Source organism: Rhinoderma darwinii, chromosome 5 (assembly GCF_050947455.1).
Source record: "Rhinoderma darwinii isolate aRhiDar2 chromosome 5, aRhiDar2.hap1, whole genome shotgun sequence".
NCBI lineage: Eukaryota > Metazoa > Chordata > Amphibia > Anura > Rhinodermatidae > Rhinoderma > Rhinoderma darwinii.
In genome coordinates this window covers 107,331,889-107,349,475 of record NC_134691.1, presented here as the reverse complement: position 1 = coordinate 107,349,475, position 17,587 = coordinate 107,331,889, and the positions used below count along the sequence as shown (strand labels likewise).

The following is a 17,587-nucleotide window of genomic DNA, read 5'->3' as shown; positions in this document are numbered from 1 at the left end:
GCGTTTTTTCATTGACTCTATAGAAAAACGGCCGTAAAAAAAGGCGACGAAAAACGCGAGTGGCTTGAAAAACTTCGGAAAACGAGGAGCTGTTTTCCCTAGAAAACAGCTCCATATTTTCAGACGTTTTTGAGTTTGCTTGTGCACATACCCTTAGATTCAAATTGTTATCATTATTATAGTTAGCAAAGGTCGGTATGATCGCCACATTGGACCCCCAAATCAAAATGAGGTAATCGATGTAACAACCATATCAAATGATGCAATTAAAGAAAGGGCTGTCATTAGAATTTCTTTATGCTTTCCACTCTCTTATGTAACTATCTAGTTTGACACATTCCAACCAATTCCTCTCTTTTCTGAACTATCAGTATTAGTATTGAAGGGTATATTGCTAGGTTTTTGAAGCAGATCAATAAATGTTCTTTATTTAGGAAGTTCACCAGATTATCAGGGATATACTATTACAGGGCGAGCTAATTCAAGAAACTGTTTATTTCCGTGAAGCATATATACGTATAGAATCCCCAATTTAATGTGCATACAAGAATTGGTTGGTGTGTTCCTGTAATTTGGTGGTTTTTTTTAACAATAAAAATATAAGGTGTCCCTTTGAGTATGCATTTTAGTCGCATGGAATTGTAATGCACCTTTTTCTTACAATCACTGATGGAAATTAGCGGGAAGGTGGTTGTGTTTAAATGATTGTAATGTATTTTATACATGCTATTCTATGTGATCGCAAAAAAATTAGATTTTGGTAGCATTTTAGCAGTATGCCATGTTCACTCAATTTTTTTTTTCCAGAATTTTTTAGACCACAAGCTCTTGTTGACTTAGACGTATGTGGCATATATGAAGTTTGTACACCTTGGTTTATTATCTTTACATTGTTTTTGTGTTTAAACCTTGTATGTGAGTTTTAGTCGCAAATGTATGTTATAATGAATTTTGATAGAAAAATAATTCCTGATTAGTCACAAAGTTACGTGAAGGTGGACATTGCTGCCCAAAGCACGTCAAGACAATTGTGATAGTCAGGTTGTCTGCTTTTAGGAAGCATGTGGGCTTTGGGCTTGCACACACGTTTTAAGGTGTGTAATCTCTATATTATAGGTTGTTACTTTTAAAAAAAAACAAATACAATCCCGCTTAAAAAAAGATTTTTGGTCTCTTATTCTGGGGATTTTATGAAGATACAGTATGTTCATGTAGATATAGGCATGAATGGTGTTCTAGAACTCAACAATAGTCAGTGTGCCTTTGTTCTAGATTTTAACACTTGTCATTGTGCCATTGTTCTAGATCTCACCAATATTCCTTGTGCCATTGTTCTAGATCTCAACAAATGGCATTGTACTAGATCTCAAGGATTGTCGGTGTGCCATTGTTCTAGAGCTCTGCAATTGTTCAATAATTGTCAGTGGGTTATTGTTCTAGGTCTTAACAATTGTAAATATGTGTGCATTTTTTATAAAATAATGCATTTTGGCAATATTTCATGATTGTGTCTTTTGTGTATAAAGTGCTGAGTGGCATTTGGACAGCATCAGGTAGCTACTTTTTATATAGGTTGGGTGGTTTATTATGGTTCTTTATTTTGCATTTTAGGTTTTATTTGTACATGTCAAAAGTGTAAAAATTGTCCTGGCTACCAAAGGTGCAAAATGTCACACAAACCCAGGCAGAGAAAGTATGAAAGGGGTTTTCCAGCATTTTACATTGATAAAAATCAAAGTATGATCGGGGAGGGTTTCTCCTTCAGAACTTATGAAGAACAGCAGAACACAGACTGCAGTCCCCAACCACCATGTCTTTACATGTGATTGTGTCTGGTACTGCAGCTCAGCCATAGTCACTTGAATAGACATTTCGATATCCTGCTGATCAATGGTGATAAAATCAATGTGAAATACCCTAAATCCCCTTTTATTTTATAGGCAATTGATTTTTTTTCTCCTTGTAATGTAATTTGCTTTTTCCCTTCCAGATAAAAAATACAGTATTATTATTATTGATCCACCGTGGGAAAATAAATCTGTCAAGAGGAGTAAGAGGTAATCGTTTTCTTATTAAATATTCCACATTTTTATAATATATATATATATATATGGTTATCAAGTTTTAAAGGTAGATATAAGCATGTATTTGTGAAGATGGCACCAAACCAGTTAGTAGGCAAATTCTGCAAATGCTGTAGGAAAGGAATTAAAATAAGAAGCCCTAGAAATATTGTATAAATTATTCCTCATAATCCTTTAACAGTGCCAGCCCCCATGACTGTACAACTGTGCAAACCACAAACTACTTTCCCTCTGTCTAATAGAGGGAAAGGCTTAAACCAGGGAGCAACTCTTCTACAATGTTAATTTACCCTGAACATTTAGAGCATGTGGAAAATTGTTATCCTGATCTCCAATTGTCTAATCTGTGTTCTGAGATTTGTATGGGTTGCACGATGCATCGAAATATGAATGTAAATGGTTCAATACTATGAGTTCATGTATTTCGATACTAAGCTGTGCGGTCGCACATGTGGTGCGACCGGCACTGCTCTAGTGAGCGGCAGTGCCGGCCCTGAAGACAGAGCACATTGTGTGTGCACTGCAAAGAGTCCCCATGTTCTCAGTCTTCAGTGACTGCTGCTTATTATTTTAGCGCCTGCCGCATCACATCATAATGATCACACTGGCCTACCAAGTGGGCGCGCGCGATCAGGAGTGGGACAATGGCTGTAATAAACTCTAACGGCGAAGATCAGAGAAACCTCGTATCTCCGCCGCTATCCCCTTGAATGCCGTGATCATAGCTGACCGCGACATTCAAAGGAAAATGAGAAAGGGGAACCCCCCCCATTGATTGCGTCCTAGGTAATGCTTGTGACGCGATAGGTACAGACCTTATATGGACAGACAGCCCAGGGTCCATCAGAGGATCCCAGGGCTGCCTGACCATATTTCCTGTTGTTATGCCCTAACTGCCTATGCCTATCATTACACAAGCTAAATACACAAGTGCACATTTTTTACATCCCAACACATAATATAATATACACATCGTCGTGACCGTAATAACCTGCACAACAAATTTATAGCGTAATTTATGGTGATCGGTGTATGCTGTAGAAAAAAGAAAATCTAAAATCTTTTTTGCTGCATTTTTGGCAAAATATTCTTTTTAAAAAGAATGAAATGATAATGTACGACAAAATACGGCACCTTCACAAAGTACAACTCATCCCACAAACAACAAAGTCTCATACAGCTACATCGAGCAAAAAATAAAAGTTATGAATGCCAGGATACAAAAAAATAATTCTATCCTCAAATATGGTTTTGGTATTGAGAATCGCAATGCTACATGAAGTATCTGTTTCGAAGTCAAAATTCTGGTATCGTAACAACCCTAGTATGTAATGTATTTGTGTGTATATACTGGATGTGTGTAGTGTCTGTCTATATGTGTAATTTAGGTATATACTGTATCTGCATGTACTGTGTGTTAGGGCTGGACGATTAGGACCTAAATCAAAATTACGATTAATTGAACGTAACCTCTATTATGGTTAATGAACAATTATTTAGGCCACACCCCTTTTTGCTTGCTACTACCCCTATATGCATTCTAAAATATACCCCCTGACACTGCCCTCCATAGTGCCTCCCAAACAGTATAATGCCCCCACGCAGTATAATGCCCTCATAGCTGCCTCATTTACAGTATAATGCCCCACAGCTGCCCCCACGCAGTGTAATGCCCCACTGCTGCCCCCCATGCAGTATAGTGGCACAATAGTGTCTAAAAAAAAAAAGATAAAATACATACTCCCCTGACCCAACGTCGAGTGGAGGAGATCTCTCTGCTCCTCCGGTCTTTGTGGCTCAGCACAGACAGTCGCGAGGCAGGGACGTCATCGTGCCAGTCTGCTCTGAGCCATGAGTGGCCAGCATTACATAGTTAATGGTAGAGCAGAGAGCTATTGGCCCACTGCTCTACCGTTGAATTCAACTGTATCTGCATCCTGAGGACGCAGATACAATTGAAAGCGGAAAAAACCCGAAATGCGCAATATGACATCAGTTTTCTGCACTGAATTTGGTTTTATTTATTTTTAATTGCCCAGCCCTACTGTGTGTATATATGTGTGCATTGTATGTATATACTGTGTCTGTCTGTCTGTCTAAAAATTGGCAGCACAGAGTAAATTCAGTGATAAAGCAAGTGGACTTTATTCACCTCTGCAACGTATCAGCTCACCCCAAATGAGATTTGATTTGAGTAGGGCTCTGTTGAGTTCACTTGCTTTGTCATTGAATTTACCGGAGCGCTGCTATTTTTCTGTATATTCTGTGTGTGTGTGTGTGTGTGTGTGTGTATGTATATATATATATATATATGTATATGTGTGTATATATATATATATATATATATATATATAATTTATTCTGTGTGTGTGTATATGTACATTTATTTATTTAGAAGTAAAAGTTAGATTTTATGAGTCACTTATACTGTTTGGTCTTGTAACAAATAATATCAACATTAATTTGCTGAAACGGGACAACGGCTTTAAACTTCATTGTTCTAAGAGCCACAGCTACATGGCGTTTATATTTTATTCCCCGATGCTTTTGTTAGGTTTAATTAGGTTCTTTGGTTTCCGCTCATAAATGAATAAAACATAATGATTAGGATATTAGATTGTAAGCCCAACTGGCACAGTTACTGATGTAAGTGATTGCAATCTGTGTAGAGCCTTTGGAGGTATACGCAGGTACAGTAGAGGCCTCTAGCACTTTTACAAAAGAGAACCATAATACGGCTGTGTGCACGAGGCCTAAAGGATACGATTATTTCCTCAATGCTCTTTAGACATGAGATGGGGTTTTGTATTTGTACAACTTGACCATCCACCTGACTCGCCTCATGGAGCACCAGTACAAACCCCTATAGGAAATAGATATAGCAAGAGAGATGTGTGTAATATATACATATATATATAATCAGATTTTCTACATAAGAAGTGACCGGAGCTCTTATTTGCCTCACTGGTAGCACAGATTCTTCAAGGAGAATCATTAGTAATAAGGTTGCCATTGTCCTGTATTCTTTTATCACGGGAATTCCTCTTTTTATGGGTGGGAGCGATCCAGTAATACGGCAGAGAAATTAAATTCCCTGAAAAGTTTTTAGCGGTGGACACAGACCGACCTAAAACAGGCACTGTCTTCTGTCAGGCTGCAGTAAAACCACCGGGAATTTAGTATTTCCTGAGACATCCCTACTCTTTCCTGACGTGATATAAATGTGATTGGTTTGTGTGTAATGAATTCTTGGCCATGTGGAGGGGAACCACTGTCTATATTGTGACCTTTTGCTTATGATATTAAAAAAAAGAAAGGACATAAGGTTCTTAGTGTACATTTTGATGCGGTACTGCACCTATTAGGGTAGGGACCCACTTAAAAGAGGTCTGCATTCAGTGGCAAGGGGCTTGTAAAGTTTTTTTTCCCATGATTTTACAGACACCCCAATTTGTGATCTAATGCATTTCAGCATTAAAGGGGTATTCTGGTTGCTACATGTTATCACCTATCCACTAGATCGGTAATAACGGATAAATCGGTGGTAGTCTGACTGCTGGGACCCACGTGATCACCCGAATGGGGGTCTTGTGTCTCCTGTTCCCCACAGACACGAGTAAAGCTTGGCTCGGCAGTTACCGTCAGTGCTATAGCTTTTGACTAGAGCGACAGGGCACGTTCTCGTCCACTGCGCCATTCAACTCCACCTTGCAATTGGGGGAGCTGGGGACATAGGACCCCCATTCTGGCAATCGGTCGGTTTGCCAGCCTTTGGACCCCCACTTATCTATTAGTTATCAGCTATGCAGGGGTTAGGTGATGACTTGTAGTAACTGGAAGACCCTTTTCAGTAAATCACTTTCTCATTGCATTAAATAAATGCAGCATATGATTTCTTCGCTGTCAATTACTGACCATTTTGTAGATTTGTGAGATCGGTGATATTATCGGACCTGGCTAATACCATTCCTAACCTGTTTTTGTGTTCATCTTTCCATATATCCATGTTTAGCTTTGCTTTTTTAAACATTAATGACTATTATATACGTATGCTATCAAATGGTGGATGTCCATTAAAGGGGTTGCCCAGCATATATAAAAAAAATGACTCACAATGCTGCGCGAACATAAAATAGCCATACTCGGTGATTGGCTGCAGTGGTCACTGGGCAGCGGCAGAACGGCGGGGGATCAGTGGGGGAGGTGGATTTTTTTGTAGGTTTGTACAGCATTGTGAGCCGTTTAAAAAAAAATAAAATACAAAATTTATCCGCTGGACAACCATTTACGGGGCCGTTCACATATGTTCTGTTGCCCTTGTCAGTTTCCCTGAGGGAAACTGGCGCTAGATCGGATCTCATAGCTTTCTATGGGATCTGTTCTTGCACAGGGGATAACCGTTGTGGCCCCAGATCCAAAAACTTTACCTGCCGCGTTTGTCAGAGATTTATTTTTCAAAGGATTAACTGTATTATTGTGCATCATCTATGTAATTTAATAATTGTTCCTTTTGGTTTTGCTAAAAGGCATTTTTTTCCCCTAACTGTCCTATGTTACTTTGAATAGTTTTTTTTGTCCTCTCCAGTCACCCTTGAATATCGTGTGTCTATATTTGTTATACACCTAAAATGCACCCTTTTAAGGATGCTGTACTTTGAATTATTTAAGGATCTACAGTGGCCTCTGAGAGCACTTTACCATCTATTTGCACTATTTTTATATTACCGCGTTCACATTAGTCATTATTGAAGTAGGAACCTGACGTAAACAATGAAAGTACATTTATATGATTTAATCATTGCAACCACTAGGTGTCACTGTTGTCTTTTGTTTAATTGTTGAATTCAAAACTATCGTTCTCATGCTGATTTCTTCGTAGTATAGATTTATTTTTTGTAACACATTTCTTTGGTCTTTATACGTATAGTATAATAACCATTTTTATTTTTTTATTTTTTAGATATAATTCTTTAAGTACCTTGAAAATTAAACAACTTCCTATACCTGCCCTGGCTGCCCCAGATTGCCTTGTAATAACTTGGGTGACCAACAGACAGAAACATTTAAGGTTTGTGAAGGAAGAACTGTACCCTCATTGGTCTATCAGAAGTCTAGCAGAATGGCACTGGGTAAAGGTAAGGTACCATTATGCTCCAGTATACCTCCAATGTAATCCTATATAGGCTTCCATTGTAAAAAATAACCTCACGGTATTTTTTTTTTTTACTATGGACCACTATTCTTTTCAGCAGAAAAAAGGTATACCAACCCAAGGGAGCCGAAAAGGGCGCTCCTTTTGGCCTCAGTTGGGTAAATGTAGGCCTATGGATGCATTTAACATATACGCTGGGAGCTTTTCCCAGCGCATACAGTAATCATACACTGCAAACGCTGTGTGGAAAGGGCCCAACTAAGATGGTGTTCTATTCCTGCCCCCGTTTTTTTGTTTATTACACACTTTGCACTGTTCTGCTCCGCATGTGATCACCTTGTTCCCCATGTGTTCAGCCTGGACAGTGTAAATACCCTGCTTATAATCACTCCATATCTTTTCTTCTCAGAACCCTTAAAATGAATCTGCCCCTTGTATTATCAGGTCAATTTTAGGTACTGAAATGTGATGCTAATCAAAGGGAATGTTTTGTCTGAAAATTGCACATCTTTTTTGCAGTTTTCACACTGGCCACTAGAGCAGTCACAATCAGCTGGTGTTTCCTGTTCCCTGCAGCTCACCTGACACGAGGCGGATGAGGAGAATAATCTCATTATTATTAGAGGGTGGGATAGTTAATGTCCGCTCTATTGTATTCTTTTTTTAAATAACATGCATTTATGTTCATCCGAAGCTCCTTGCTAATAAAAATTTTTGTCCCTTTTATTCTATTTTTGGTGAAATGTTCCATAATTTCTTCCTTCTTAGGTAACTCAGTCTGGAGAATTTGTGTTTCCCATTGATTCTGTTCATAAAAAGCCATATGAAATTCTCGTACTAGGAAGACTTATGAGCTCAGATAATTCCACGGCAAGGTACGCCTATATTGTCCTTCTAAATACCTCACTCTACCATATGTAATTTTGAATTTGACTGAAAAGCCTTTTTACCTTATGTATGTTGATAGTTATAGATATATTCTTTTTTTTTTTTTATTCATTCAAGTGCGTTGGAGACAGTTTTACCGCCTATTCCAGAGCATAAGATTCTAGTCAGTGTACCCTGCAGCCTTCATTCCCACAAGCCGCCTCTTTCTGGTATGTCATGTTCTTTACAAGAATTACATTATAAATAAAGGATGTATTTTAAAGAAAAACCCCACACATGACGAATATACATTTACCATGAAGACACATAATTACATCTAGTTGATTTAATATCCTTTCCATCAATAGGTGCCATCTGCTTTACTCCGAATGTCATATGAAAAAGTGGTAATCCTTTTTTCACAGATATTGCTCCCTTTAATGCTTGGAATATTTGCTTCTTCCCTTCTCTGTTTTTTCCCGTATAGTCTGTATTAGTGAGCAATTCTAACCAGTACAAGGTTTTTATATGTGTACCTTATTTTTAACCAACATGATGACCTGTTGAAATGGAATGAGTTAAAATACAAAAAAAATAATAATTATATATATATATATATATGTGTATATATATATATATTTATATATATATATAATATTCAAAAAATAGGCAGCACTCCGCAGTAAATGTGAAAATAGGGTACTTTTATTGCCCCCTGTGCAACGTTTCAGCTCTGTCCTCTAGAGCCTTTCTCAAGCTTGAGAAAGGCTCTAGAGGACAGAGCTGAAACGTTGCACAGGGGGCAATAAAAGTACCCTATTTTCACATTTACTGCGGAGTGCTGCCTATTTTTTGAATATTATCAAGTTTGGAGCGTGGTCTGTTCCTGAGGATTTGCACCCACGATACACCGGTGCTGCTAGATATATTTGTTTATCTATATATATATATATATATATATATATATATATATATATATATATATATATATGCTTTCCGGGTACTCCATTGGTAATGGGGTCTGGGCACTAGCGGATATGCTGTAAAAGTTCTTCCCGAACCTCCTTTAGGCCCCCTTCACATTAGTTTATTCTTTAGTGTACGTCGCGAAAGCTCCGGATATACACACTAAACGTGTCCATGAGGATACATTACATTTACAGTGGCCAAGGGTGTCATTTTGCACTCTGTCAGCTGGTATGCGTCAGTACACCATGTTTTAAGGATTGAAGAATAGTAGACTACGCTATTCCATCCCACGAGATCCCGCAAAAAAAGTATACTGCACAGTGTAGATTTTTTTTTTTTTAACGTGTGAGACAACGGCTGGCATACGTTACAGATATATTTAACACATACGTCATTGGATTTTAAATAGCTATTCATGGTGTATATAATAAATGGATACTATTATAATCTATGGGTGACGGATGCGTTAGACGAGTTTATGACTCGTTAAATGTACACCATTATAGTTTATGGTGACTTATGACCCTGTTAGGAATCTGTCACAGCCTACGGTTGACGTATACGTCGAGAGATTCTACCGGCGTATACGCCAAACATAGGCAAACCTCATTTTAGCAAGGACTCGACTCCAGACAACAGACTTTTACAAAACACTGTGTATTTAGCTGACAAAAAAGCTGCTCTGATGTATTATTATTGTCATACACCCTCTTGTAGGGGAACACCCGACTGTAGATTTTTTTTTGTGCTGTCACTCCTGAAAAGGTAGATTCTGATAGTAAGACTGTTATATGGGGCACAAAATGAAATTTCTCTTAGAGGACAGTCGGTTACTATAACTTCCCAATCTTCTATCTGCATCTCAACACTGAAATGAAACGTGCAGTACTATTCTTCTGTACCCATACACAAACCTTCAATATGCAGCTCATATATTATTAATATTATACGTATTGTACATTGCTCAGTTATTTGCAATTCGTAAATACAGAATATGTATAAATGAAAGATTTTATAGACTATGTATTCTAGAAGCCTTCTACAAAAATTGAGACCTAAGAAGAGAGTGATACAGTAGGTAGAAATGCTTGCTTAGTGCCGTGAGCCAGCCACATTTACCGTAAGTAGCCGGGGTTAATAAGTAATACAAAATTTGCCAGCCACATACAGTAACTATGCTACGTGTAAGCAAAGGTATAAAGCCCTGAGAGAAAAGTATGGGGTAGAAAAGAATATAGTAACTGTTGGGTTTAGCAATATAACTGATGTAAAAGTTGTGAAAATCAATAGCGATGATTTTACTTTGCAAAAGGGGAAATTTCTGCATCAAATCTGCAATATTAAGGGCATGCTGCAGATTTTAAAATCCAAAGCATGCCCTAAAATCTCTTCAGATTTTTTTGGGGGGAAGTGCATGTGAATGTAGCCCATGCCTTTCCGTATTTAAAGGCTCATGCTTGCGGATTTTCAATGATATTTTTTTTCTTGACACTTCTGTTCTCGCAATGGAGGTGTCAGGCAGAATACATTGGCCCGTGGCTGCAGTGCATACAGTGTTAGAAGAGCTTTGTAAATATGTGAGAATATGTTCTCACACTAGAGGTTGAATAAAAGGAAAATCTATGACTCGTGAAATGTGTATGTTATCCGTTGGCTATATCTTTATAAATACGCAGTAATGCTGAATGTAGTCACCTAGTAATCATTCTGACAGGGTCTACAGTTCCCAGGCTGAGCTCTAGCTCTTTATACGGAATGGCAGTACATGTGCTAAATGATGTTTCTCAACCCTGTAATCATCCTCCGCGTCTAGTGCTGCTAATGTTATCAATGTCTGCGCACACGTGAATTAGTGTAATTGACCGAGTATGTAATTATCCCATTTGTGTTCAGACAAGGAAACCCTTAGCAATCGAGGGGTACTTGAGCTATAAATTACTGCGCTGGATAAAGTGATATCTTTGCTGCATTAAACACTGGGGGAGGTATAATCGTGCCAGATTAACAAAGTGGTGCAAGTGAGGCTAAAGGAATAGTCTAATGGCTTGCGCCAAATTTATAATACCGTTTCCGGTGCCGTATGAGTATCACAATCTCAAGGGAAATAATAAAAATGACTATTTACATATGGAACATTGCAATTATGTTCTTTTAGACTATTGTCATACTTTTGTTGTTTGCAGTATGTTTTATATAAATGTCTTTATTTACTTTAATGTACACTTTTGATATAAAGTGAAACCTTTTTGAGACCACCACCCAGAATTGCAATTTTTTTTAAATCTTTTATGGGATTGGTCCATTCAAATAAAAGAATATGCAGCATGGTGGTTTAAGTGTTATATGCCTTTCATTCTACCAGGCATGGCTAACTTAAAATAAATAAATAAATAATATTTTGCTTCAAAGGTGTGCATAGCCTCAGGCTATGTTCACACGGGGTCTTTTGCCGAGTTTTTTGACGCGGAAACCGCGTCGCAAAACTCGGCAGAAACGGCCCGAGAACGCCTCCCATTGATTTCAATGGGAGGCGTCGGCGTCTTTTTCCCGCGAGCAGTAAAACTGCCTCGCGGGAAAAAGAAGCGACATGCCCTATCTTCGGGCGCTTCCGCGTCCGACCTCCCATTGACTTCAATGGGAGGCAGGAGAAAGCGTGTTTTATGCCCGCGGCGCTCAATGGCCGCGGGCGAAAAACGGCGCGATAATTGCTATTCACACGGAGTATTTTGGGGGAGGAATATCTGCCTCAAAATTCCGTTTGAAGCTTTGAGGCAGATATTCCTCCCCCAAAATACTCCGTATGAACTTAGCCTTAGGCTGGGTTCACATAGAGTTTTTTGCAGGAGGAAAATCTGCCTAAAAATTTGGTTTGGAATTTTGAGGCAGATTTTGCTATGCCTGCACGCCGATTTTCGCTGCGTTTTTGGCCCGCGATCATTGAGCGACGCGGGCATAAAACGCAGTGAAATACGCTTTCTCTGCCTCCCATTGATGTCAATGGGAGGTCAGAGGCGTAAACGCCCAAAGATAGGGCATGTCCCTTTTTCTTGCGAGCCGGTTTTTCCGCTCGCAAGAAAAAAACCGCCTCCGCCTCCCTTTGAAATCAATGGGAGGCATTTTCGGCCATTTTTTGGAGCACTTTGCGGCGCGGTTTCCGTGTCAAAAAACTCATCAAAAAACTCAGTGATCCCAGCCTTAAAGGGGTTTTCCCACGAGGGACGTTTATAACATAAATGTCAGATAGATGCGGGTCCCACCTCTGGGACCCGCACCTACCTCTAGAACGGGGCCCATTAAACCCCGTTCTAGTTTTGTCTGCGATCGCTGACTCCCGGCCACTTCCTGACTTTATGGTCGGGAGTTAACAAAGCCGCGTAGCTCGCTGAGCTATGCTGTTTCCGTAACTCCCATAGTAGTTACAGAAGCAGTTACAGAAGCAGCATAGCATGCGAGCTACGCTGTTTCCGTAACTACCATTTGGTACTATGGGGCTTACGAAAACAGCGTAGCTCAGCGAGCTACGCTGTTTTCACCTTCATGGTCGGAAATCAGCCGACACACACCGCGGTAAAACGGGGTTTAGGGGCCCCGTTCTAGAGATAGGTGCGGATCCCAGAGGTGGGACCTGCATCGATCTGACATTTATGACATATCCTGTGGATATGTCATAAGTGACCCCGTGGGAAAACCCCTTTAAGTATTGAAGGCAGTTGGTCAATTGGATGAAGAAGCAGGTCATTGGCGCATGCAGGCCCATTTAGAATCCAGAAGTCTGCACGTGTATGCACTAGATGCCCCAGGATAGTGGCGGTGGAGGAGGCGATGCCAAGCAGGATGGGAAAGAGCAGGCAAGCAGATGGATAGAGGATGGCAGGGTGCTGGGGAGAAGCAGCCGTAGACTTGTCTATTACAATATGATTTGGTGCACACAGCTATTGTAATATATCTTACAGACACACACTACTGAATAGCAAATATATCTGCCAATTCTGCCGTTGGTAAACAATGGATAAAACTATTTTTAAGAACATAATAAGCTATTTTGATTGCCCAATTCATTCTATTGGATGCCAAGTTAAGCAAATCAGAGGAATTTATTTACTCTTCCCTATAAACAATATATACATTATGTGTGCGTGATGCAGACTGTGCAATGGGGCACATTTATCAAATGAAATGTGCCAGAAAATTGGTGTAATGTGCATTAGAAGAATCGTTTCGGTAAAGTGCGCCACGTTTATGGAATTGCGCACCGTTTTCAATCTCCTTCTGCAACGTTGCCAAGTTTAAAAAAAAAAAAAAAAAAAGACATGCATTACGTTTTTTAGGTAAACAAGTTATGATTGCACCAAACATATAATTGACTTGTGCCAGATTCTGGCACACAATACTGACACGCATGTACAGGAGTTGGTGTTAGCATGTCTAGTATGTTATACGCTACACCAGATATGTAACGTGTACCATTTTGATAAATTTGTCCCAATATGCCCCAAGGGAAACATTTTGTTTTACAAAGCATTATATTTATGACGCCATTAATAAATCTGCCCCAATGTACATTAGTGCTTAATATCCGTAAATATCGTAAAGCCTTTAAGAATGAGGTTCAGAAAAACTTGCAAACCGACATATAAAGAAGAGACATAAAAGGGACTTTGGATGATTTTCCCTTAATTATACCAGTGAATACATTTGTTAGAAGCTCAGGTAACTCAAGGTTTAACATATAAAGTTGCTTGAGCTAAACAGCGGTGTCCTGTAGATAGTGTTTTCGCGACTTGCTGTTTTATCGTTCCGCTAGTCATTTCTATGTTTACGTGCTGCATCTCAAGGAATGCTGCTGGGTTGGGGTGAATAGTATAATAGAAACACTGGTGATTTACAGATCACGTAAACTGAGTATTAATATTGTCATTGGATTAAATCAGCAAGTAGTATTCTATGCCCAAGGCTGAGAAATAATTAAACTCTTAGAACAATATACACATTCTTCAAACAAGGACTACACCGTGGTGTTTAACAACGAGGGCTCATCGGGTCACGTGAATTTCTAGACGCTGGAGGTGTTTAAGTATCACAAAGTTTATCAGTAATTCTGTCTCAACCTAATACTTCACTGGCAGAAACATATCAATTGTACATTATTTCCCCCACCCCACGATTGAATAGCAAAGGGGTCATGTACCCAGTGTTAATGAAAAGTGTCTTCTGTATTACACGTTAATATTGTAAAGAATTTATAAGCTTAAAGCAACATGAACTGGGTAAGAAGTCTATACGTTCTTGCCCAGTGTTTCTTAGGCCACTTTGAAACATGAGCATAATTCGGATGTAACACCCCGACCATGCGGCGATTATGAGAACTGGAGTTAGGACAAGTCTATGGTGCTCTAACTCCAGTCCAATGAAGCGCAGGCGGTCCCGGCGTCCGTAATACAGGTGCAAAATAGCATCCATATGATTCTCTTGTTAATGCGGCCTTAACCAGGGTTACCAGGTAAGAGTTCCCCTAGAAGCAGCAGTAAAAGCTGCATGGAGACCTCATGCACACGACCTTATTACAGATACGTTTTTTATATATCGCCGTAATAGGACACTTATAGGGTTCCATGGGTCCTTTACTGTACCTTCATATGCCCCCTTCTTCATACAAAGGCTTTGTTTCGACATTCCATATTAATCCTAGAAAAAAAATTATGACGTGCTATCGGATGCTTTTACGGGAGGGCGGCTCCGTGTGTGTAAGTTACGATTTTAAGCACCTGATGGGTCCTGTAAGGCAGCACATGGTCTCTGTGCACTGGGCTCTGCAATGTGCATGAGGCTTCACAATAGGGATAACAAACTGATTTCAGACTGATCAAAGATGCTAAGCATGGGAGCAGGTGAAACAGTCACTAATTCTCAGGCAATACATTGGACAGGGCTGGCTAGAAACTATGGAATTCTTTGCCTTCCCCCATGAGCTTGTTTGGAGAAGCGGTTCTCTGAAAAAGGAAAACCCTTTCAGGGGTACCGCCAAGATAAAAAGGTTGAAAATTACTGGTCTAGAATGTCACATGTACAACTTGAATATTTAGTACTTAGTAGTACTTTGTAACCAATGTGGTGTTATTGTTACCATCAATGTGGTCCAGATACAGATTTCTTTTTTAGATCCTCTGTAGTTTTTATATGAATTTAAAGAGGCTCTGTCACCACATTATAAGTGCCCTATGTTGTACATGATGTGATGGGCGCTGTAATGTAGATTACAACAGTGTTTTTTATTTAGAAAAACGATAATTTTTGACGGAGTTATGACCTATTTTAGCTTTATTCTAATGATGTTCTTAATGGACAACTGGGCGCGTTTTTACTTTTTGACCAAGTGGGCGTTGTGGTGAGAATTGCATGACGCTGACGAATCAGCGTCATACACTTCTCCCCATTCATTTACACAGCATATACTGAACTTATTACATCACTATGTGCAACCACATAAACACACAGTAACGTTACTGAAGTGTCCTGATAGTGAATATACATTACCTCCAGCCAGGACGTGATGTCTATTCACAATCCTGACACTTCTGTAGCGTTTCTGTGAGATTTACAGCAAGGCAAGCGTAATCTCGTGAGATTACGATGTAACCTGTCATTTAAAACGAGATTACGCTTGCCTTGCTGTAAATCTCACAGAAACGCTACAGAAGTGTCAGGATTGTGAATAGACATCAGGTCCTGGCTGGAGGTAATGTATATTCACTGTCAGGACACTTGAGTAACGTTACTTTTTGTTTATCTGGCTGCACATAGTGATGTAATAAGATCACTATATGCTGTGTAAATTTAATGGGGAGAAGTGTATGATGCTGATTGGTCACTGATTGGTCAGCGTCATACACTTCTCTCCACAACGCCCACTTGGTCAAAAAGTAAAACACGCCCAGTTGTCCATTAAGTAACTCATTAGCATAAAACTAAAATGTCATAACTCTGTCAAAAATGATCGTTTTTCTAAATAAAAAACACTGCTGTAATCTACATTACAGCGCCGATCACATTATGTAGAAGATAGGGCACTTATAATGTGGTGACAGAGCCTCTTTAATAAAATTTATATTTTTCTATTCTTTTGATACTTATAGTGTTTGACTCCTTTTTCTCATTGCTTAATATTGTACTTTATGTTGGTGGAAAAATTTGGTTGATAAATTCAGTATCTATTTGAGAAAATCTGCAAAAATTAGCATTTTTCTAAATTTAAATGTATCTCCTTGTAAAACAGATAGTAATACCACACAAAATAGTTACTAGTTAACATTTCCCATCTGTCTACTTTATGTTTGCATAGTTTTTTTGAACATTCTTTTATTTTCCTAGGACGTTACAAGGCTTCGAACGTTAGCAGCAATTTCTCACATTTTCAAGAAAATTTCCAAAATCTATTTTTTCGGGGACAAATTTAGTTCGAAAGTGGCTTTGTGGGCCCTATATATTAGTAAACCCCCATAAGTCGCCCAATTTTAAAAACTGCACCCTCAAAGTTTTCAAAACAGCATTTAGAAAGTTTCTTAACTCTTTGCTGTAATTCCTGTGAAACACCTAAAGTGGAGGTGACATTTTTCCCCAACATTTGAAAACCAATTTCTCCCCAACGTTTGAAAAGCAATTTCCCCTGATTACAGCAATACCCCATATGTGGCAATAAACTGCTGTTTGAACCTACAGTAGCGCTTCAGAAGAAGTTTGCTGGAATGGCTTTCGGGAGCCATCTCGCATTTGCAAAGCCCCTGAGAAACCAAAACACTGAAAACCCTCCAAAGTGTACCCATTTGGAAAACTACAGCCCTAAAACAAGTTATCTAGGGGTATAGTGAGAATTTTGATCTGTTTTTTTGCTGAATTTCGTGGCATTAGGCCATGAAAACTTTTTTACGGCCTTCACCGTGCGTGTAGAATGACATTTAATTTATTCTGCAGGTCGATGCTATTAAGGTGATACCATATGTATATATTTTTTTTTTTATGTTTTACGGTTTTAAATTTTTTTTCGTTTTTGTGTCACCATATTCTAAGAGCCATGATGTTTTTAGTTTTCCATCAAGAAAGTCGTGTGATGGCTTGTTTTTTGCGCGGCTAACTGTTTTTTATTGGTACCTTTTTTGGTAGATGTGACTTTTTGATCCTTATTTATAAAAAAATTTTGGGGGCTAAAGTGCCTAAATATAGCGATTCTGGTATTATTTTATTTTTATTCTTTTTAAATTACGCAGTTCACCGTGCGGGATAAATAACATTATATTTTATGCATAGTTTTATTTTTTTCTAATAATAAAGGACTTTATAAGGGGTAAACAGTCATTTCTTAATTTTATTACTTGGAACTTTTACTTGAAGATCCAACTGTTGGATTGTTGTTATAATACACTTCAATACTTATGTATTGCAGGGTATTATACCTGTCCGTTTCACCCTCTGGCAGGACCTAATCACCTTCTGTAGATGGCAGACCCGGAGGCCTTTGTCA

At 38.9% G+C, this 17,587-nt stretch overlaps 1 protein-coding gene across 5 annotated transcripts in view; it reads left to right on the top strand.

Moving 5' to 3' along the window:
• METTL4 (methyltransferase 4, N6-adenosine) overlaps positions 1-17,587 on the top strand; it is a 191,465-nt gene that overhangs the window by 86,789 nt on the left and 87,089 nt on the right. For 4 of the 5 annotated variants that reach the window (XM_075828357.1, XM_075828358.1, XM_075828356.1 and 1 more), the window contains exons 4-7: positions 1,991-2,057; positions 7,045-7,219; positions 8,005-8,111; positions 8,242-8,333. In XM_075828357.1, the coding sequence (XP_075684472.1) occupies positions 1,991-2,057; positions 7,045-7,219; positions 8,005-8,111; positions 8,242-8,333 (441 nt within the window). Of the gene's footprint in view, positions 1-1,990; positions 2,058-7,044; positions 7,220-8,004; positions 8,112-8,241; positions 8,334-8,471; positions 8,658-17,587 lie in introns of those variants that run through there. The other variant, XM_075828355.1, reaches the window with a different exon arrangement.